At 41.5% G+C, this 24,128-nt stretch overlaps 3 protein-coding genes across 5 annotated transcripts in view; 2 read left to right on the forward strand and 1 right to left on the reverse strand.

The window, feature by feature from the left end:
• nompB (intraflagellar transport protein 88-like protein nompB) overlaps positions 1-2,998 on the forward strand; it is a 55,222-nt gene extending 52,224 nt beyond the window's left edge. For all 3 annotated transcript variants that reach the window (XM_070286871.1, XM_017165383.3, XM_070286870.1), the window contains 4 exons: positions 75-317; positions 374-573; positions 637-865; positions 920-2,998. In XM_070286871.1, the coding sequence (XP_070142972.1) occupies positions 222-317; positions 374-573; positions 637-865; positions 920-2,989 (2,595 nt within the window). In that variant the 5' untranslated portion in view covers positions 75-221 and the 3' untranslated portion in view covers positions 2,990-2,998. The remainder of the gene's footprint in view (positions 1-74; positions 318-373; positions 574-636; positions 866-919) is intronic.
• An 11-nt stretch (positions 2,999-3,009) lies between these two features.
• On the reverse strand, positions 3,010-3,860 carry dj-1beta. The gene is made up of 3 exons (XM_017165517.3): positions 3,700-3,860; positions 3,313-3,632; positions 3,010-3,248 (listed from the first exon to the last, which is right to left on the reverse strand). The coding sequence occupies exons 1-3, from the start codon at positions 3,826-3,828 to the stop codon at positions 3,092-3,094; spliced, it is 606 nt and encodes a 201-aa protein (XP_017021006.1). The 5' UTR covers positions 3,829-3,860; the 3' UTR covers positions 3,010-3,091.
• Positions 3,861-4,096: 236 nt separating this feature from the next.
• On the forward strand, positions 4,097-23,819 carry wts (serine/threonine-protein kinase warts). Its single transcript, XM_017165445.3, has 8 exons — positions 4,097-4,540; positions 11,079-12,072; positions 18,795-21,168; positions 21,232-21,352; positions 21,563-21,678; positions 21,747-21,825; positions 21,896-22,091; positions 22,152-23,819. The coding sequence occupies exons 2-8, from the start codon at positions 11,950-11,952 to the stop codon at positions 22,551-22,553; spliced, it is 3,411 nt and encodes a 1,136-aa protein (XP_017020934.1). The 5' UTR covers positions 4,097-4,540; positions 11,079-11,949; the 3' UTR covers positions 22,554-23,819.
• The last annotated feature ends 309 nt before the right edge of the window (positions 23,820-24,128 follow it).

Raw genomic sequence — 24,128 nt, forward strand, 5'->3', positions numbered from 1 at the left:
TAAAGTTTCAGATTTCATGGTTTTTAATTTGTATATTAATCTAGAAATTTTCGATTTCTTAAATATATTTCAAGCTTGTGGTGAACTTGTGGTTACCAAGGAAACGCTTAAAATAACCAAAACAAATTCGTGGCTTTGTTATTTATTTATTTGTTTCGACTATTGAAATTACTGGTAATAATTCAAGAAACTCATTAAATACAAAACAAAAAACTCCTAAAATGAGTGCCACTGAAAATCAAGGAGCTGATGCAGTTCCTCCTCCGCCACCCACGGCTGCTGGCAGGCCAAGACCCCCAACTTCGCAGCTTTTTTCGGTGAGTCCACGAAAATATCCTTTGAAATTCAGTTTGAGAAAAACCTGATCCTTTAGCGAGGAAATCTGGTCAGCAGTCGGGCTGCTGGTGGCGACAAAACCTCCTTGGCCAGACCCTCGACGGCAGTAAGAGCTGTGGGCTATGCTGCCAATAGCGCCGGAACCAACCAAAAGTTTGATCAGTTTTTCCTGGAAAAGGCCAAGCAACAGACGCTGTCCTCTGCAAATGCAGCTGTGGATGCGGCCAAGGAAGTCAAGTGAGTTTATAGTATATTGCGTAAAGTTCCTTATGAATATCTCACTCACACTGCTTCCTGTAGTCCTCAAATCAAATACAAGAATCTAGAGAGCAAAATAGTCAAGCTCTTGGAATCCTCCATCGTTTTGGCCAGGCAGAGCTCCACCCCGGGAGAGCCCACATCCGAAGCAAAGTCCTCAGCCGAGGCCTTGAACAAAGCCAAAGAAGCCTTCTCCTTGGATCGAACCCTGCACAGATTTCGGGACCAGCAGGGCGAGAATGTCTATCACAACTTTGACTTGACCTATGCGGTGAGACTATCCTTAAACCCTTCAAGATCCCTTAAAAATCCCACTCCCTTTCAGGTCTTTTTCAATCTCGCCGAGCAATACGAGCGCAATGATCTCCACATCGAGGCCCTCAACACTTACAGCATCATGACGAAGAACAAAATGTTTCCGCATGTAAATCAGCTAAAGATCAATATGGGCAACATTTATTTCAAAATGGGACTCTATCAAAAAGCGGTGAAGATGTATCGCATGGCCCTGGATTCGGTACCCAAGAACCTGAGCCAGCTGCGCTTGAAGATCCAGGAGAACATAGGTGTCCTCTTTGTTCGCATGGGCTCCTACTCGGATGCGGCCTCTAGCTTCGAGTTCATCATGTCTGAACGGGCGGACATCAAGTGTGGCATTCATCTGCTGCTCTGCTGTTACGCTCTCGGAGATGTGGATAGAATCAAGACAGCCTTTCGCAGCCTGTGTGATGTACCTCCTGGAGAGACGGACACGGATCTGGGCACCGAGAGCAGCATCATTAAGCTGCAGCAGCAGGCGGGTCAGGTAACTGGAGGTCAAGAGGAGCTGGACAAACCTACGGATACTCAGGCCGATGTGGCTGTGATTGATGCTGAAGGTGGCGGCTCCTACGAGAAGGTACAAGAGTCCTCAAAGTCCTCCGCCAAGAACAAGCAGCGCTATGTGCTCCAAGCCCTCAAGGCCGATGAACTGGCAGTGTACACCAAGCAGCGTAGAAATGCGGAGAAGCGTTCCATCACCATGATTGTGGACTTGATATCGCCACTTATCGAGGAGAACTACAACGATGGCTACAACTGGTGCATCGAGGTGATCAAGTCCTCGAATATGGCCTGGCTGGCCAGTGAACTGGAGCTGAACAAGGCCTTGGTCTATCTCCGGCAAAACGATGTGAATCAGGCCATCGAAACCCTACAGATGTATGACCGCAAGAGCGAGGGTTCCATGACGGCCAGTGCTTTGACCAATCTCAGCTTCATCTACATAAGTCTGGGCAACCTGGAGATGGCCAGGCACTGCCTTAACCAGCTGCAAGAGATCGGGGCACTAGACACAAATCCTCTAGCCTTGATCAATGCCAGCATTGTGGATCTGCAAAAGCAGGACTTGGTTTCAGCCCGGGAACGCCTAAAGCGGGCTCTGCAGCTGCAGCCCACTAGCTTTGAGGCTAACTACAACCTAGGACTGGTGGCCTTGGCTCAGCAGGATTACGAGCTGGCCGAGGAGCGTTTCGAGCTGCTGAAGGCCCAGCTGTTGGTGCCGCATTCCGTGCAGCATAGCCACGTTTTCTATCAGCTGGCCAAGCTCCAGGAGCGCCGTTTAAAAGGAGGCTCCCCGGGAGCTTCGCTGCAGGGTTATCTCCAGGTCCTAGGCATATCCGCCGCCGACATAGACTCCCGGCTGTTTGAGAAGGTCGGTTCGCTGTACGAGCAGATCCAGGACCACCAGGAGGCCAATCAGTACTACAACGAGGCGTATCGCATCAATATGAGCGACATAAACATTGCCAGCTCTATTGGTTCCTACTACATCAAGCTGCAGGCCACGGAGAAGGCGCTCTACTACTACGAAAGAGCTGTCCTCGCGGATCCCAATGATCCCAACTTGATGCTCCGCATAGCCAGTTGCTTCAGGAACTCGTATCTCCCGCCCAAGCAATATCTGGGCATGTTTCAGAAGATCTATGCCCGGTTCCCGGACAATCTCACTTGTGTTCGAGCCCTGATGCAGGTGACCAAGTCTCTGGGGATGTCAGATCTCCACGAGCGCTACGCTGCAGACTATGCTCGCCTGCACAAGCAGCAGCAGGAGCGCCAAAATGAGCAGCGCTATCAGCAGCAACGCCTCTCCTCGGCCACCTCGTCGTCTGCCTCCTCCGGTGGCAGCCGTTTGCGCAGTGTCCGCAAGTCCAACGAGGAGCGCGTTCAGGAGAATACCGATCTGTCGCAGGGCATGACCTATGCCCAGAGGTCTACCTCCTATGCCGTGCAGCAGTTTGATCCCTTGGGTCCACCCGCCGAGCGTCCGCGCACTGGGATGTATCGGGGTCAGAAGAGCAAGGATGATTCCGATGATGATGCGGAAATGAATGCCGAGAGTTTGCTGCCCATTTAAGGGAACACCAAGCCTTGTCCTTGCTTTGTTCAACAAATTTTACTTCAATTCTTGATTATATCAATGGCATAATAAATATTATATGAGACTTATATTCACGATTCAATTGTAGGCCACTAGGAGACCCTTGGCCACCTCCTGGGCCTTTGCCTTGCCCACCAGCTCTTCGGCTATTTTCAGGGCGAAGTCATAAGCGGTGCCAGGTCCTCGGCTGGTAATGAGATTGCCATCCTGAACCACAAGCTCACCCTCCACGTAGCTGAAAATATACAATTTAAACAATATACATTTATAAATATTAATCTTTAAGTTTAAAGTTAAACCTGTATTTATCGACCAGCTGCTCCTTCATGGAAGGATATGAGGTGAGCGACTTTCCGGTGGCGATTCCGTGCTTGGCCAGAACTGTGGGCGCAGCACAAATGGCCGCAATGAGTTTTCCGCCGTCTTCATGGGCCTTGAGGATGTCGCCCACCACCGGCGAATCTCCCATAGCATTCGAGCCGCCCAATCCGCCGGGCAGAACCACCACATCGAACTTATCGGCGGCCACCTTGGACAGCTCAATATCCGGGAGAATATGAACGTCCCGGGAACATTTTACCGGCTCCGAGCCATTCAAGCCCCCTACCGTGACCTTGATCTATCAAAACATATAGTATTTATAAGGAAGTGAAGATGATTTCCTGGGGAAGACGTATAGAACTCACCCCAGCACGACGCAGTACATCGGCAGCAATGATGAACTCCATTTCCTCGGCACCGGGAGCCAAGATAATCAAGGCGCTTTTCGACATATTCACAAATTTTTTAAATCCGCGAGAAATTACAGAAACCATGCAATAGTGTTGTCGGTTTAGCTAACTACAAGCTAGATCTAGCATATCTGAAAATATGACCTCTAGACAAGTTAGATTCATAGCTAAAATAATCTAAAAATATACTAACATATACTAAAAACATATAGCTACAATAAAAAATCAAACATATATCGCGATAGTTAGCAGATATTTTCAACTGAAAACAGCTGCTTTCATACAAACTTCTAATAGTATATGCTAAATTTCGAAATACATCTCCAATATGTTCAATAATTCAGTATTTAGTCGTCAATAGAATACCTGGCTATTTTACAGCTATAAGCTAGCCGTATTTTTTCCGCTTTTTCTTATTTCAAAAACGCTAGATCCAGCCGCAAATAAGCTGAGCTGGCAACACTGCCAACAACATTTTCACATAATCGACAGCAACAAAAAGCCAAACCTCTCAGTAATTTCTACTAAATTTAAGGAAATCGCGCACCGAAAATGGCCGAAAAATCGGAATAGCCCAACGCGAAGGGTTGAAGTGCGTGCGCGACAGTGCAACAAGTGGAAAAGAGCGAGAGAGAAAGCAGAAGGCAGCGATTTGTCAACAACAAAAAGAGAAGAAAAAGAAAAAAACGGAGGAAAAAGAAGAAAAGAAATAAGTGCCGTGTGTTGAAAACGCGAAAAAGGCGAGAACAAAGAGCCAAAACGGTGGAAATTGTGTGGGGAAACGCTGGCCCGAAAGGTAAATGGGAAAATCCCTGGTGAAAATGCAACGTTTGCAGCTGGAATTTGCGTATTTCCCAGCCCAAAAGAAAATGCAATTCCCCTCAGTTAAGTGCGTGTGTGTGTTCGAGTATCTAACCTGTGTGCGTGTGTGGTGCGACTGTGCTTGTGCGTGTGTATGTATTTCCAATTGTGTCTGTGGAAACCGAGGAAAACTGCACGGAAAAACGCACAGCAGCAGGCTAAGCGAAAAAGCAATCAAAAATGTGCGGAAAAGTGCCTGAAAACGAAATGCGAATTCGCTGGCACACTCGCACACATGCAACAGGCTGTATTTACATATTTCTCTCACCCTCTCTCTCTCTCTCGCAATGGGAGTATCTGTGTGCATGTGTGTATGTGTGTGTGTGGGAGCATGTGAGAAAGAGAGCGAGCACGAGAGAGAGGCCCCCTGCGTTACCACATAAATCGGATTAAATTCTTCAGCTGCGTTCTATCTCCCATCTCTGTCAGCCAGTGTGTGTGTGTGTTGGTGGAAAACTATTAATACGAAATACCATTCAATTTAATTCGAGTGTAAATTGAATTTTCCTGCCTATCCCAGCGATTATTATTCGCTTTTCCAACTTATTGAAGCAAGGTCGTCATTTGCCACTATTTTTTAACTTTAATTAATTGTCGGCATAATTTCAGAGTCGAAAATTCACACGGAATTGCACAAAACGTAAATAAAAAACAATAATAAAGGGAAAAGGAAAAAAAAAAAAAAAAAAAAAACAACGTGACAATTACAGTAGCCGCAGCAAGAGCAACAATAATTGGAGGAATTAAAGAAAATAAAATTAAACTAAGCACAGTAAAGTCTCAATAAATGGGATAAACCAAGGATTTTTTAACATGATAACATTGACCCTGTGTTCTTATAGAGTACATTTCTTCTTCATTCTAAATGATATAATAATTATTTCTAGTACATTTTATTTTAGATTTTTAATTCAATAATTTAGCAAAATTTTCATAAAATTAATGCCAATTCAGCACTAGATCAAACAGTTAAACAACATAAACTCTTAGTTATTTAATAATCTTGTTGAAACTTTGAATCCATGTTTGTAATGATTCTATTTTTGCATACCATATACATTCTCATTAAATATCTAGTTCTTTAAATAGTTACTACTTTCCCGTAAATGTCTTGATCCTTTTCGGACTGTGTTTACTGTATTTGTGACAATATCTGTGGTGTGTTGCTGCAACCGTGGGCAGTTGCCTGTGATTTCCATATGAATAAAGCGCAGACACTGCAACCGGCAATATGAAGGAAAATCCATGCGAGCAGCAAAGTAAATGTAAATGCGAGAGATGCAAAATGTGGCACAAGTAACTGCAAAACAATCCCCCGCCCAGGCCTCAGTCGCAGCTCTTTGTAATTAGCGGCATCGCCGCCACTGCGCTTCAATGTCAGTGCGACAATAATTTCTCAGGCGGCGCTATTTATGCTTGCTGGCAATGGGATGCCGACCAGAAAAGTTGGACCCCTCCTCCTTTTCTCACAATTTTTTGCATGTCGTCATGTCTCAGCCAAAATTTAAATACTTGCAATTGGGGTTATATGGTAAAAGATACTATCATTGCCATAGGCAGACTGAAACTTGAAAAGATAACGTAGATTTTAGAGGCTTGGTTTTACATTATTTTAAATTATTAATATTCCTTTATAATGTATTATTTTTTAAAGTTTGCAAAAACGTTCTTAATATGTATTAATATAAAAAGTACCTAAATTTAGGTAGAGTTTAACTGTATTAGTTAAAATATCAAAACCATCTCATTTCCATGTACAAAATCATTTCTTTCTTTTTCATTTATTTATTATTATGCATTTCCTATCACCGCTTTTTATATTTCCTATAAATTGTTAAAAAAGAATGCTAAAACATTGGCTTTGGTATCAACAACCTGGCTTTTGCAGTTAATGGTCAAAGGCCAAAATGGGAAAAGCTTAAACCAAAAGCTTGACCAGTACTGCAAAGAAATAAAAAATAAATAAAAACTCCTCCCAAATGCGCAAAATGTTATTGTATCTACTGATGTTTTCGCTATTGTTGTTGCCGCTGCAATTGTTGTTGCTTTTTGTGTATGTGTGTGTTTTTACGTTTTTCTTGTTGCGACAGGCAAACAGCGGCGTCATCGTCAGCGACGCTGAAAATTGTTTAAATTCCATTCACATTCCAGCATGCAATTCGTAGTGGATTATGTGAGTGTGTTGTTGTTGCTGCTGTTGTTGTTGTTTTTGTTTTTGTTGTTCCTCTTGTAGTTGCTGCTCCCTCTGCCAGCGTCGGCGTCGATGTCGGGCAGCATGGAACAGGTGAGGCTCCGTTGGCGTTGATCGTGTGCATTCCAAAACACACACAGTCAAACATTTTTATACGAAAACTCTGAGAGCAGGGCAATAAATACAATGTTGCTGCTGTCGTTGTTGTTGTTGCTGCTGTTAAAAGTAAATGAACGATAAAACAAGAAAGGAAGGTTAAAGCAGCGAATGCAGGCGAATATCCGTGATACCCTTCAATGGTTAATGATAATACAGTGAAGACTTTATGCTAGGAATGTGTGCTAATTTTATGAATTTACTATCTGAAGGTTACCTTTTACAAATAAATACCTAAAATGAATCCATAATTTCGTTATTTCCTTATTAATAAATATTTTACAAATATTTCAAAAATATTAAATTATATATTCTGCATTCACAGTGTTTGCCAAGTCTATATGAATTTCAAGTTGACAAATTATTTAAAACCACAAAGGCTTTATGACAAAGAAATAATTTGCGAAAAACAGCTGTCATAATTGTCAGTAGGTATTGCTTTTAATGACTTTTTAATATGGTTCAAGCGAGATAATTACACTTTAATTAGCTTGAGTATATTTTAATTGTAAAAACCATATTTTTGTTCAAGTATTGTAAAAGAAACGGTTGATATTGTTGAAAAAGAGTCTGTGAAGGCATTTTTACGATACCACCCCCCTTTTACATCACCTTCTTGCGCGCCGCCACTGCTTCTGCTGCTGCTGCTGCAATGCAAGTCGAGCGACTTGAACGACGAAAATGCAATTTAGCTCGTTTTTCTTGCTTGCTTCGATTCTCCACCCCCCCCCCCCCCCCCCCCCCTTTTTGAAAACACGCCTGTGTGTGTGCCAGTATCTGTATCTGTGTGTGAGTGCATGAGAAAAAAGGGAAAACGAAACGAAAACACAAGAGAGCAGCGCGTAGAGTGGAGCAAACGCAAAGGCAAAAGCAAAAACAACAACAGAGGCAGCAGCCGCCCGCCCCCTTTTTCCACCTCCTTTAGGAGCCTCCCTCTCTGCGCTGCGAAATAAGTTGCCGAGGAATGCGCATTTTTGCAATAATAATCAGCAACTAATACTATTTTTATCTTCTGCCCTGACGCGTCGCACACTTTTGTGCCTGTCTTAGTGTATGTGTGTGTGTGTGGTGTGTGTGTGCTAGCAATGTGTGCTTGAGTGTTTGCCCCCTGCAGCGTGTTTCAGCTCACTCACTTGCTCTCCTGCTCCCTCCTTTGCCTGCCATCTATCCGCCCCTTTTTGATCCCCCACCTATTCGTGCGATCTGCTCTTCTGTCGATGATCGCTCTCTTTTTCGAACTCTTGGTTTTTCAATCTACTGTTCTCTGTAGAAGAAATATTGAATGTTATCGAAAGGGAAAATGCATTAGAATATGCATTGGGAAATATATCTGAATTAATCGATATTTAATCTTTTGAAATAAACAAAATTAAAAAGGAGAAAGAAAAAGAAACTAGATTGGTTACATTACATAAACAAATTAGAAGTGCTACTTTCTTTATAACCACTAATACAGTTTACGTTTTTGCAAATAGCAACTATTTCACTTTTAATGCCAAGTAAAACTTCAACCAACAAAGTGTAATAATTCTCAGGTAAATAAAGACATCTTGAAGGCGTCAAAATCAACACAATCTCGCTAGAATAAATAGTTGATGTAAGTTGGCAAATGTGATTAGAAGTAATTAACCTGATTACCCTTTCCGGGTGGGATTTCTCTCAGCGACTGAGTTATTTTTATGGAATTTTGTGTCCCAGGAATTCTACAATCGTTATTTTGAGCCCATGTTCAATGCGTAGTATAATTGCCAATAAAAATGTCTCAATTAATGCTAAATACGAATTTCTGCCTAAGCGCTGGCGAAAAAATAGGAAATAAAAACCATTTAGATGGCTTTAGATATGAAGCGGAGCGGCTCAGTCTCTTTTATGTGGTGTGTGGACGCAATTAAACAATTAAAAATTCCAATAACGTCGCCGCTTAATAACGCATCAAAATCAAAATATTCCAGGCGGTGAGTGTGCGAGTGTGTGTGTGTGGGAGGAAAACAAACAAAAAAAGATATATAGAGATATAGACCCTGCAAGTGAATTAGTTGTTTGCACTGTTAATTAGTTATTGGATATGCACACACACTCGGGGCCATATTTGCGCAAAAATACTTTTCGGTATGCGTGGAATGCGAAAATTTCCCAAGTTGGCACCAAAAACAAATTATTGTGGGAGGCTATATCCCCCACATATATCCACCAGGGCCAATCTCTCTGTTGACATTCGGATTTGGCGCGTGGGGCTGAGATGTTTACCCGCCAAGATCTTACTATATACGATCTTGTTATCATCCATGTCGTGTACACAAAAACCCATGGCAAAAAAAAAAATTCACATTCCTTTGCAAGAAAAAAAGAATAGAATTAAAGTAAAGAAAACAACGTTTTGTCAACAAAATAATTAAAACTCATATTTTGCCTGGTGCTGTTGCTGTTGCTGCTGCCCCTTTTTTATGTTAGAGAGAATTTACAGGGCAATCAAAACGCTATTTGCAGATCGAGGCACAGAGTCATGTTGAATGTTGACAGATGTCTATGGTTCATTATCTTTATCGTTATGGGAGAAGCGAGGAATTTCAACTATTTTGTGTTTAAACTTTATAAGCAAATATTGCGATGTATGTTATAAATCAATTTAATCGAAATCTAGAATATATTCAAGCCCCAAATTGATTTATAGTTAAAGAAACAAAATTTCCTAAGAACTATTGAAGTCTAAAGCCTGAATATAATCCCCTTAACTTAACTGTATTTCCTCATAATTTAAAAGGAATTAAAACCATACCTGGTAGATAAATAAACAAATAAAAAATCACTTGGTTTGTATTACTATCTCAAGTAGCTGCCATGTGAACAATTGGTTTTTGTTATGAATCACCACTGAAGAAGGCTTCTATCAATTTATTTTGCGTATTAACTTAGAGAACATCAATCAATAAATTGATTTAAAATTGTTATTAAAAGTAAATAAATCTAAAATCAAATAAGATTTATCATAATAATTAGAAACATTAAATAAATGCATTTTTCTTTCAAGATAAATTCTAGAAACTTACCCCTCTATATTAATATATATCGATTTTTGTATAGGGTATTAAAAACTTCGTTTCTTTAAGACCCGCTTTACTTCAGTTGCGTTTCCTTCCTCATTTGCACTTGGCACAAATTCGGCGAAATTTTGTATTTGTTTACATATCTATCTACCGATGGCTATTTCGTAGTCAGGTGCGCACGCCACCCCTTTATATATAGATACATACGTATATATGTATATTTACCGATCCCCTCTCTATAGTGTGAATTTAATAGTTCGTCATAAAAATGGGTTTGTGTTTGGTTCAGGGAGAATTTTTTTTTTTACATTTCCCAAGAATTCAAACATGACATAATGTGCGGGAACACGGCGCATAATTTATGGTCTCCCCCATATATAATCCCTTGATCAGTTGCAACTTTGGACCCAAAAAGTCACTGGCAAAGGCAAGCCTTTCCAGGTGAACTTCCTCTGCAAGTTCACTTGGTAATTACGGACAATGAGTGTGGATTTTCCGGCAACTCTTAAGCCCCCTGTCTTTTTAGTGACTCACGTTGCCGGCATGTAAATGAGCCGACAGACCATCAACAGGGCGAGATAGTGCTGAATTTTTGGCCTTTTTGACCAGACAAATAGCTGTGTTTTTTTTTTAGGGGGGTCACTAGAGGTTTGACTTGACTTTAGAAACTTAAGGAATATGAGTTTCCTCAGGTATTTAAAGGTATATAAGGGGATTAAGAAATGGATTAAATAAATTCTATTGCTAATTTGTTAATTTCTCTTATTTAAGTACATAATCTTCAAAAACATTGAAAGTTTTTAAACCAATCTTTAGTTTTTAAACAATTTTAAATTAAATGTAATTCTCACCACTGATACTCTGTATTTTCATTATGAATTTTGACCCACACAGCCCTGAGTATCCGAGTGATTCAAAAATTTAATGGGCATTTTTCTGCGGGTGACTGATGAGTTTCGGGTCTCTTTTTTTTCGAGGCGATTGTGAATCGGAATTGAACCTTGTTTTCGCATAGCGTGTGACAATTTTCGTTTGATCAATTTTCTCATCCGTATTTTGTTCTCTATTTTGTCTATTTTCAGCTCCAAGTTGGCCGCCATCAATTCGTGTGTAGGATCAATTAAAATTCCGTGAGGCCAGGCCAGGCCGGCCGAGAATCAAATCAAATTAAAAATCAACTAATATTTTGATATTCAGATATTCAAATGAAATTCATTCATCGCCTGGGACTTTGTGCGGATCTGGGCAACTATTTTCGAATTTGAATTGTGTCTGCGGTCCGAGCAGAATCTGTGATAAAGCAGAAATACAAAAAAGTAACAAATACAAAAATACAAATAAAATGTGAAGAGAAATATTTACATGCGAAATGAATGTTGGGCGAGAGAAGTTTTTTGTTATAAATGCAAATGCGAAATGGAAGAATTCTCCTTCATCCGCGCGAGTGATAAATAATCCGACGACAAACAAAAGCAAAAGCCCAGGCCAGGCCCACACCGCGAGAAACGGGGGGTGACAGCAGTGAGCAGCAGTGAGCAGTAAGCAGTGAGGAGCAGCGAGCAGCAGTGTCGGGAGCAGTGCAAACACATTTATCTTTATTGAGAGCAACAATATCAAGATCGAGATAATAAAGCATCGTAAACCTTCGCATACCCGAGACTAAGTAGTTCATTATAAAGTCCAAGTCTCCACAAATATTCACATAATTGAAATGCAAAAAAGTGCCTGTTGAGAAAGAAACGAGAAAAGGTGGAATAATTTTTTTATAAACCATCAAATTAAATAATAATAATACCTGGAATAACGCGAAAAATACAAATTTATTTAAATTCCAATCCCTGGAAGCCGATGTGCCCCAGTGTCGTGTGTGTGTGCTGTGCTGTGTGTGTGCGAGGGTTTATCGAGCATTTTGTGATATGAGTGCTAAATATCAAAAGAAGCAGCAGCAGCAGAATGCATCCAGCGGGCGAAAAAAGGGGCGGTCGCCCCAATGATAAATACACGGCGGAAGCCCTCGAGAGCATCAAGCAGGACCTAACGCGATTTGAACTACAAAATAACCATAGGAATAATCAGGTGAGCATAAAAATTATATAAAATTTAATTTAGAACTATTTTAAGATTTAGAATCAAAATAAGTTGGATATGTTTAAAGGAATTGAAGTTAGAACCAATAAAATGATATTTACTTACCTAAAATCTATGCAAAAATTCAAACAATTGAAAATTAAGGGAAATCAATTAAGGGTTTTTATATTATCTGAAGAAATAACAAACAATTATGTTGTATCTTTTCATATTGAAATATTATTATGGCTTATCTTATCTTATCTTCTTATTTGACACCATAGAAAAATAAACATAATTTTTCTATAAGAAAACAACACAGAATTTTCTCCCCATTATTTACAAATTGAGGAATTTTCATCGCTGACTCACACTACGAGATACTTAACTTAAGCCACAAAACAGGCTTAAAGAATTTCAGAAACCGTTTAGCCTGGCACTCAACTCATCATAGTTAAGCTCGGTTTAGCCCCGGCTCATTCCATCTCTCAGGTCGTCTTAGCTCTCCAGTGGAAGTTATGCCATTAAAAATGCTTATCACAGCGTTTTATAGTCGCTCGACAAATGATGCGACAACAACCAGAAAAAAAAAAATACAAAAAAACCAAGAAGACACGACAACTAATAAAAAACTAACAAACAGATAAAATGCAAGCCACAAAAGCGTTAACAACAAAGACTCTAAGAAGCGTGGGTGACTTTTTTTGGATAAAACTAAGAAAGTGAGATTGAATAGTATAGGTTTATGAGCTTATTTTTATGTTTTACTAAAGTTATGAGAAAATTTATAGATTTAAAATATAGTTTTGGTAAAAATAAGTATATATTTCTATGGAATATTACAAACTTATTTTAATAACCAATTGATATTCCATTTATAAAAGATATTTTAATTTAGAAACTGGCACGAGCCACAGAGTTTTTCATCTGTTTGCGAGAGTTCGGGCAAGGTCAGGCTGTGGGCGGTCTAGTAGATCGGTGGGCGGATCAGCTGTGGTCAGTTGTGGCAACAGGAGTTGGCTATTAGCTTGGCCAGCAGCAAAAAAATAAATCCAAAAAGAGAGAGGAAAATCAGCAACACACGAGCTATATTTAAACGCACAGAGAGACGTACATACGTCGAGGATGAGGGGAGTGAAATTAATGAACTGGCAAACGAAATGCAATTGACCTTCTGCCTTCTGAGTGGGTGGGAGCCAACTGGCTGCCAGACAAAGTGTCCAGCAAAAGAAAGAGAGAGACAGTGAACACTCGATATATAAATAAATTTAATTAAAACAAAATAATAACAAGAGACTTGTTTTGATGAACAATTATTTGGGAAGGCTACAAACCTTCTTGATCAATATTATGAGTTTAATGATTGTTTTAAAATTTATTTGATTTATTTAATTGGTAAATCTTGTATTAAAATTGTAAGTTAAATATCTTGAGCCTTCACTGTATTCTACATTGTATGCGTACACGCGATTGCCCTGGATTTTTCGCATTGACGTCACACACTCAGTGAACTCAACAGATCAGAATCGGAATTATATATAGCCGGGGCAAAGAGATGAGTGGGATACCATTGATTTCCATGAAAACCGACAATTACCCCAAAAGAGAGAGGTGCCTTTAAGGAGGGGAGGAGGAGATGACTAATGGTCAAGTTGGTCTTGCTCGATCAGTTAAAGATTTCAGCACCATCTCTGCAATTAGCCAAACAACTTGCAATAATCATTTATTAACTGGTTGCTCTTTCTCTTCCACCCCCCAAAAACAAAAACCAAAAGCAACTCCCCTTTTTTTTTTCCCCTTCTTTTCTTTGGAAAGGGAGTTTTAGTTATATGCAAGTTGGTATTGAAAAGCAGTAAAGATTTGAATCGTCTTTAGTCTATAATCTTTAAAATTTTAAAAAATAAATTCTTAATCAAATGATGATTGATTAAATAAAATAAGATCCATTAAAATGTTAATAACTTGTATTTATTTCCAATTCTTTATAAGAAACTTCTGGAATATAACATTTCTCCAATCGCAGGATTGTTAAGTCTTAAACTGTGTTCAATTTCGGGTCCAAGCTTCTGCTACACACTAACAGTATACTAACTGTATGCACAGTAAAATAATAATATAATAATAAACTAGACATCTTAGCCATTTTTATTTAATCCACTACTGACTTAAGCTATGACACAGTTAAGCGACTTCTTCAGTTATTCATATTGTCTTTAAAACTATATATATACGCAATAATTTACCACATCCTGTGACTCCTAAAGCTGGCTACCATGTCCGATGACTAACCCATTCCGATGACTGCTCTTCTGTCAGCATTTTTAAGATACTATTAGAGATTTCAATCGCCTTCAGATGCCTAAAGTTCTGGAACGGGCTTTAAAAAAATGCCAAGAAGCTGCAGAAAGGAGCTTTCAAAGCGGAGTACGGGGAGAAGGAGGACATAAAAATTCTTAAATATTATCTGACGGGTCATCAATTTAAAATTTTACGATCTCCACTTGCCAGCTACTGTTTGCTGCGACTGTAAATTATGTATGTATGTATGTTGGGGCTCCGGGATTCGGGCTCTTGAATCCTCGGATCACCAACAGAAATTCCAGGGGCTCGACGAGGTGGAGATTTCTCTTAATCCAAGCGATGGGCGTGCTCAGGTTTTTTGGCCATAAAAAAAATATATGCTTGAAGGCGACAGAGACTCGGACTCGGGGAGTTGGCTAATTGTTATGACTTGGCCAGTTTGGACAGGCCAATTTAATGCTGCAATTGCTGCTGCCATTGGCATTGGTTCAGCGGCTCTTGACTGCGATTTTCAGTGGTCGGTGGTGGTGGCTTTAGCTTTTGGCTGTGGCTTTGGTTTTGGCCAACTTTCGCCCGGCTTTCGGCCTACGCCTGCGCCGCCGGCTGAAGCACAATGGCCCGGCTAATTGGTCATGCTGAGCGCTAAATACCAGAAACCCATAATCTGCTCATATATGGCTCATATGTTTGGACTAAGGCCGCGTCCATGGTGCGGGGAGTCTCCTCCCTCTTTCCATATGTGGGCAGTGCATGGCAGAGCGATAAACGATAGACGATAAATAAATACGGAATTTATGCACGGGCCCGATCAACACTTTCAGCGGACATGTTCACGCCCACGCAAACGTTTTTGAGTCGCTTAAATACCCTGTAAATAAATATAAGGTATGCCCAAGCTATGTCGGATTATTAAACAAAATTAAATGTATTTTTAATTTTTCATTCATTCTTTAAACAAGAATATGTAGTATATTCATGATATAATTTGCCATAATTGTATTAAATATTTACTTAAATATTTCCAGACTGTGGCATCTAGATAAGACTTATAGGCAGTGATTCTTCTTCATCTTAATATAATAAATTCTATTTAAAGAGCATTAAATAGTCTATACCATTCAATAAACCCTTTTTTTTGGCGGCATTTTAGCCTGGTTAGCTACCAAGCATAAGCATGTCTTCAAGATTTCTGCTATAAATATCCATATCGATAATGGCCAATGTCGAAACTCGGGTTGCGGTATAAGTATGTAGAGAAATTAATTAAAATAACAAACGTTGATAATAAATAAAAATCTCAACGCAAAAAAGGCAGCGAATAAATAAGACGACGACGACGGCGACGCCAACGCAGCCAAACAGTGAGCCAAATGCCATTACAATAAAAAATTAAAATAATCCATAAATAAATTAGTAAACAAAACGAGGCAATGGAGATGGATGGTTGATGATCGCTGGGCGACGGGGGAAGTCCGAACTTTGACAATACCGATTCAGGGTCTGGCCTGATCCCATCCATATAATCTGTGACTTATTTGGTGCGGTTATGGCCGAGTACACATGTAATCCCATTTTTAGATTTGGTGCGAATTTAGATATATTTTTACAAAGAGTGTGGACACAGTGAGTGCTAAAAATGTTAGGTCATGTGGTACAAAAACTATTAGAAATTGAATGTTGAGTTTACAATTTTTGTTAGATATATTAATTTTAAATACTTTCTATGCACATTGCTCAAAATTTACTATGATGTGCCGCTGAAACTCAACTTGGGAATTTTAAATGCACTTGACTTAACCATTTTTACGCTTAATATTAAAAGTCCATAGTGGTTGATTACTTTCATTTGTACTTGGGCTTGATTTCTATATTCCATTTTAAAATCCCCAAAGAGAAACTTTTTTCTGATCCCATACCTTTCGATATCACTGTTCCGCTGTCTATAGTCATTTTATGGGGAGACACATTTCATTTCAAGCGAAATGGAATTCCTTGGGGTGCAATTTTCAACTAATTTGCGCTATATTCGTGCGAAAAATTTGTTGAACCTGTCGGTGGTGGGTCGCTTTCGCTCGATTTTCTTCGTTCTCAGGCAGTGCTTTTAGATATTTTTCTTAGGAATTTTCACCTAAATATATGTGTGTGTACATATCATCATATAGCCAGCCATTCTACATACTTACATACATATATCAGCAGTAGCAATCGCCGAAAAAAGAATGTTTTGTGTATGGCGAGTGTGTGTTGGCTCTAATAATAACAAAATAGCCCCACAAATATAGAACAAACACAAACAAAAGTCGGCGCGCGGCAGAATGTTTGGCGATAGCTTCTGTATATATAGTTTCTATGGTCCGATCGGTAGGAGGTATATTCTCTCAGTACCCGGTGTTACCTACCCCCCAGCAACACCCGATGGAAATTGCAGTGAAATATCGAATGGGGGAAATTGTTTGGTTTTTATTATACAAAAGACAGTTTTTCAAAATATGTGATCTTCATTCTTATAAATGGATCTTTAATGCTTGTTTGTTGGGGTTTCCTGAGTATCTTTTTAAATAAGATAATCTTTATTCATAACAGATGCTATTAAAACTAATATAATCCCCTCTAGCGAATATCTACTGTACCCACATTTTTACAAAAATATCTGACCGTTGCCAAGAATTCTCAGTTTTGATGTATTTCGTTGGCGTTTGCCCCATTGCAAATTTTCTGAAATGCCAAAAGAATTTTCTTGCTGCCCCGTTACAGCATTCTTCTCTGTTTGATGAGGCAACTAATATACCACAGGTGAGACTAATGTCAGGTTGAAGATAGCATCCGATGGATCTGTTGGATGGCGATTCGTTTTTCTGTGTTTGTAATCTAAAAATTCATTTGACCTTGCCTGCGACTTAATCGCTTTACAAGTTGCAGCGACCGCAAAGCAAATAGGCTTAAGTGGATTAACGAAAGTGTTTCGGCAATTCTTCTCTGCGTATCCCCTCTCACCTAAAAAGTCGCCTCGGTAAATCCAATTTATTTTATTTGAGAATTTAGCAATGCCAATTTGCGTGGGTGACACTTTTTTCGCGGTCTTGTTGCACTTGCTGATTTAGTGCGCCCATTGGCTTTTGCTAATTTGCCGTAAATTGGCTTTCATGTAAGACGGAGGACCCCAGAAGAATCCGGGGAAATTGCGGGGCTATTGGGGTCTTCAAAAAGCGACGAGACGCACAGTCTGCTGGGGGTCTTTGTCGGGTTTCGCTTGGTTCGCGTCCTTGAATTTAATTTGATGCCCATTAAAATCCCGAGACGCTGGTTTCGGTAGGCTGAGTTATAATACTTCTATATACAATCACTTATAAAACCATTATATACCTACATAAGTCATTATAATGTCATATATTTAAAAACTTTTTGTAATTAAAAATATTTCTTGGAATCTCAATAGGAATAATATTAAATAAAATAAATAAATAAATAGATTTTAACGACAAAATTAAAATACTAAAATTGATTCGTTTTGTATATAATTATAATTATGTATCTTTACTATCGTTCTCACCGCTCGCCTTGAAAAACCCCATCACGTTACCATCTCTAATTGAGGTTCCCATCAAGTTGCCATCTCTAACTGACGACGCGAATGAAGATAGAAAGAGAGGAAGAGAGTGGGGAATGGGGCAAGCAAAGTCATAAAATCGAGGATCAGTCACAAAAGGGCAAAGACAGATTGGAAGGAGAGAGGCATCAAAAGAACGCGTAAAACGGGTAGCAGCAGAGAATAAAATGAGGAGCAGAACAAGAACAAGGCGACACAAACACACAAGCAAACAGAGTGGGAGAGAGGGAGAGTGAAAGAGCGAGCGAGACGGAAGCAAGGGCAACCTTCGCTGCAAGTGTATTTGTTTGTGTGGGTTATGTGTGTGTGTTTGGCGCATCTGGCAGCCGGCTCCTCTTCTTCTTCCTTTCCTCACCTTCTTCATTTCCTTCTCTGGTCTCCTATGTGATCATGCTTCCTTCTCCTTTTCTCCTTTGCTCCTGCTCGTCCCTTCTTGCTCGCACTCATTGCTTACGCTTGACTTTTAGGAATTTCACGACGATGGCAAGAATTTTATTTCGTTGCTTTGGCCACCGCATTTCTTCGGCCTTTTGTTTTAGCCTCTGGTTCGCCTTGTTTTTCTTTGTTTTTGTGTGCTCGTCTTTTGTTTAGTTTTTGATTCAAACACACACACACACACATAAACACAGATGCAGCGCGGTGCAGGAATGTTGACCACAAATGGGCGTAGCTCAGAGGGGGTTTAGCATATACTTAGGGGGTTTGTGGAGTTTATAAAAATTAAAACAAACCCGATAATATGATTTCAATTAGATTTAACTAAAATATGAATCTGAAATATAAATACTCCTTTCTAAAATCTTTTTTTCTTATTTCCTTGCAGAATTACACAGCTCTGCGATACACGGCGACAAATGGACGCAACGATGCACTTACTCCGGACTACCAGCATGCCAGGCCACCGATGGAGCCGCCGCCCTCGGCGTCGCCCTCACCGGACGTATCCAGTCCGCCGCCACCCGCCATTGTAGGTCAGCCAGGAGTTGGAGTCGGAGTGGGAGTGGGTGTAGGAGTGGGCGTGGCGCTGCAGGCGAATGGACATGTGCCAAAGATGATGACCGCCTTGATGCCGAACAAGCTGATCCGGAAACCGAGCATCGAACGCGATACGGCGAGCAATCACTACCTGCGCTGCAGCCCGGCGCTGGACTCCGGGGCGGGCAGCTCACGCTCCGATAGTCCACACTCGCACTCGCACAGCCATGCCCACAATACCCACACCCTCTCCCACCATGTCCATCAGCCTAGCTCACGACCGGGCGGAAATGGCGTCAATCCTGGCTTCTCTCCGTCGCCCAGTGGCTTCAGCGAGGTGGCACCACCGGCGCCGCCACCACGCAATCCCACCTCTGTCACCAGTGCGGCCACGCCACCACCCCCGGCCGTAGTCGTCGGGAGTCAGGCGTATGTAAAGCGGCGTTCTCCAGCCCTGAATCGGCCGCCGGCGATAGCACCGATAGCTCCGAGTAGCGCCTCGCAGCGCGGCACCTCGCCGGTGATCACCCAGAACGGTATCAAGACCCAGCAGCAGCAACAACAGCAGTTGTCGCAGCAGCAGCAACTAACGCAGCAGATGAAGGCACTGACCATGTATCCGGGCGGGAACAGTGGGGCTGTGGTGGAGCCACCGCCACCATATCTTATCCAGACGGGTCAGGGAGTAGTAGGAGCACCGCCACCGCCGCCGCCCAGTTACACGGCGTCCATGCAATCCCGTCAGTCGCCGACGCAATCGCAGCAATCGGACTACAGGAAATCCCCGAGCAGCGGTATCTACTCGGCCACGTCGGCGGGATCGCCCAGTCCCATTACTGTATCCCTGCCGCCGGCACCGCTGGCGAAGCCCCAGCCCAGGGTATACCAAGCGCGGACACAGCAGCCGATCATCATGCAGAGCGTGAAGAGCACCCAGGTGCAGAAGCCAGTGCTTCAAACGGCGGTGGCTCCTCAGTCGCCGTCAAGTGCGTCGGCGAGCAACTCGCCGGTCCATGTACTGGCGGCTCCCCCCTCATATCCCCAGAAGTCAGCGGCAGTGGTGCAGCAGCAGCAGCAAGCGGCAGCAGCGGCACAGCAGCAGCAGCACCACCACCAGCAGCATCAGCACCAGCAGTCCAAGCCACCGACGCCAACCACGCCGCCTCTGCTTAGCGGAGGAGGAGTGGTCAAGCCTACCTGCATAGAGCCGCCTTCGTATGCCAAGAGCATGCAGGCCAAGGCAGCCACCGTGCAGCAAGTACAGCAGCAGGTGCAGCACCAGCAGCAGCAACATCAGCAGCAACCGCCGCAATTCCAGGCCTTGAGGGCCCTCCAGGCTCAACGGGAACGGGATCAGCGAGAGCGGGAACAGCAGATGCAGCAGCAGCAGCAACAACAACAGCAGCAGCAGAAGCTTACCAATGGCAATCCCAGTCCTAATCCCCGACAGCTTCCGCCACCGCCGCCATATCAGAGCAACAACAATAATCCAGAGAGCAAACCACCTCCGCCGCCGAGCAACTGCAACAACAATAACATTCAGATCAGCAACAGCAATCTGACGACGACGCCACCAATACCACCAGCGAAATACAATTCCGGAACGGGAGCCAACAGCTCTGGTGGCAGCAATGGATCCGCTAGCACCACCGCCTCGTCGTCTGCCTGCAAGAAGATCAAGCACGCCTCGCCTATTCCGGAGCGCAAGAAGATATCCAAGGAGAAGGAGGAGGAGCGCAAGGAGATTCGCATTCGACAGTACTCGCCTCAGGCCTTCAAGTTCTTTATGGAGCAGCACATCGAAAACGTGATCAAGTCGTATCGCCAGCGAACCTATCGCAAGAACCAACTGGAGAAGGAGATGATCAAGGTAGGACTTCCGGATGAAACGCAGATTGAGATGCGGAAGATGCTGAACCAAAAGGAGAGCAACTACATTCGGCTGAAGCGTGCCAAGATGGACAAGAGCATGTTCGTCAAGCTAAAACCGATTGGTGTGGGCGCCTTTGGCGAGGTGACCCTTGTCCGGAAGATCGACACCTCGCATCACCTGTACGCGATGAAAACCCTGCGCAAGGCCGATGTCCTCAAGCGGAACCAGGTGGCCCATGTCAAGGCCGAAAGGGATATTCTCGCCGAGGCCGATAACAATTGGGTGGTGAAGTTGTACTATAGCTTCCAGGACAAGGATAATCTGTACTTTGTGATGGACTATATACCGGGTAAGTGGTTAATATATTTATTTTTTTTTTTTGTATATGTATATTAATAATTTATGTTTTCAGGTGGCGATCTTATGTCGCTGCTCATCAAGCTGGGCATCTTTGAGGAGGAACTGGCCAGATTCTACATAGCCGAGGTCACCTCCGCCGTTGACAGCGTCCACAAAATGGGCTTCATTCACAGGTAGGAAGGTGTATTGATAAGAAAAGTCGATATCATGTCATGTGTCATCGAAACTATTTGAATTAAATGTTATTTTTTGTTATCGGTAACGTATAAACGTTAAAATATTGATTTGTTTATCGACTTTCGCATTAAATATCGATACAGTATCGATTTTTTTTTATCGAAACTATTTAAATTAATGATATTTCTTATTATTTGTCCGCGCAGAGACATCAAGCCTGACAACATACTCATCGACAGAGACGGACACATCAAACTCACCGATTTCGGCCTGTGTACGGGCTTCCGATGGACGCACAACTCCAAGTACTATCAGGAGAATGGTAATAACTATAAATTAATTAATTAATAATAATGAAACCCTATTTAATTCTTACGTTACGTTTTGCAGGCAATCACTCACGCCAGGATTCGATGGAACCTTGGGAGGAATACTCGGAGAATGGACCCAAGCCCACGGTGCTGGAAAGGCGAGTTTTGTATATTTAATTAATTTTCAAAGTATCGTTCATAATTAATAAAAGTATGCTGAACTCGCAGGCGGCGAATGCGCGATCACCAAAGAGTCCTGGCCCACTCGCTGGTGGGCACTCCCAACTACATAGCGCCCGAGGTGCTGGAGCGGAGTGGATATACGCAATTGTGCGATTACTGGAGCGTTGGCGTCATCCTCTACGAGATGCTGGTGGGACAGCCGCCCTTCCTGGCCAACAGTCCGCTGGAAACGCAACAAAAGGTTGAATATTGATGATTAAAGCCATTAATTAGAAGTTTATATTAACTGTTATCCTTGCAGGTCATCAACTGGGAAAAGACGCTGCACATTCCCCCGCAGGCTGAGCTATCCCGCGAGGCCACCGATCTTATTCGGCGACTTTGCGCCTCGGCGGACAAGCGGCTGGGGAAGAGCGTGGATGAGGTGAAGAGCCACGACTTCTTCAAGGGCATCGACTTTGCCGATATGCGTAAGCAGAAGGCGCCGTATATACCCGAGATTAAGCATCCAACGGACACATCCAATTTCGATCCCGTGGATCCGGAAAAGTTGCGCTCCAACGATTCCAACATGAGCAGCGGCGACGATATCGATCTGAATGATCGCCAGTTCCATGGATTTTTCGAATTTACCTTTAGGCGATTTTTCGATGACAAACAGCATCCGGATATGACGGACGATCAGGCGCCGGTCTACGTCTGAGTGTGTGCTGAGAAGAGATCATTGTTAGTCAAATAGTCACAAAAGAAGAGAACGGGTGACTAAAGTATGAAAACTATATATATTATATATAAACTATAGGAGAAAGTAGCTAGCGAAGGAGCAAGAAGAACTACACATAATATGTTATAAATATATATGCTTGAGTGCATGAACTGAATAAATTTAAAAATGAAACGGAATATATCGAGAAGCAGGACCTTGGACTTTTAACAGAATGTATACAAAAACCTATACTATATATCCTTCAACAAAACTATATAAATATTTAAATTGTTAGTGAAACGAGGGGACCAACTTGGAAAATCCAATATTTTCAGGTGCTCAAAAAGCTAAACAAACATAAAAACAATGCCTTAAAAACGAGATGAGAACGCGAATTTAAACAAGCCCCCTACTCTCCACTCCTTTCCAGTCTTTCGCTCTCCAGTCTCCACTCTCCAGTCTCCATTTGTTGGCGCCTGGACCTTAATACAGCAGGCTGGTTAGGTCCAGTCTCCACTTGGCATTGGGAAGTGTGCGTGTGTGCGATGGAGAAGCGGAGGAATGGAGGCCAAAAACAAAAGTCGCACGGCAGCGCGATATAAGCGGGTCTTATAAGCCTAACTAAAATCTAAATTTAGGAGAAAAGAACACCACTCTATCTCTATCAATCCATCATCTAACACTGCTCTTGGAATAAAAAAAACTTCTAACGCGTTTCCTCCCCCCCAAAAAAAAGAAAAGAACAAACTTAGATATACAATGTTAGACCAACAATTTGTTGAATGCCAAATCAAAAAAAATAAAATATATTGTAATGAAAAATTCAACACAAAAACAAGAAAATGCTAAGGAAATTGTAATTATTTTTTAATGTAATATTGTAAAGCAAATCAAGTTAATTTGTAATTTATGCCTAAAGTTGAGTTTAGAGCCCTAAGATGTTTTTTAGTTTATAGTGACCGCCTCTAACCGTAATCTAGTTTAATTCCCTTTTAAATATTTAAGCGAGTACATGGAATTTTTTTGTTTGTCGAAAAAAAAAACCGAAAACGGAAACTGGATTTGTTTTTTCTATTTAATTAGCCTCAGTTTGTGTATGTGCGTGTGTTTTTTTATTATGAATATATATATAAATCTATAAAAGTATATTTTTTAAAAGTGAGAAGAGTGTAAATCGAAGCTAATTGATGGGAAATGCAAATGCAAACTCTGTGTGTGCCTTGGCCAATTAGTTTACTAAAAAAAAAACAAATTAATAAAATGGAAAAGAATATTTAAACAAAAAAAAAGGCATTTGTTTTATTGCATTTTATTAATTTATTAAGATAAGGTTAAAAGAAGTGCACTTAAAACTGTTATAAACTGTTATAAAATTATTTGTAATGTTCATGTTGATCGTTAAAAAATATTTTAATGTAATTATTAGAAGCAGACTTTACTGTCGCTATGCTAAATGCTCTTTTCTGAGTCCACTTCCAAACATTTAGCCAGACTCCAGGCAAGTCTATTGGGTTTATATCGTTTCTGATTGCTTTTACGAACATTTTGCGATAGTTTTATATATTATCGTTT

The sequence above is a fragment of the Drosophila kikkawai genome, chromosome 3R (genome assembly GCF_030179895.1).
Source record: "Drosophila kikkawai strain 14028-0561.14 chromosome 3R, DkikHiC1v2, whole genome shotgun sequence".
Taxonomy (NCBI): Eukaryota; Metazoa; Arthropoda; class Insecta; order Diptera; family Drosophilidae; genus Drosophila; species Drosophila kikkawai.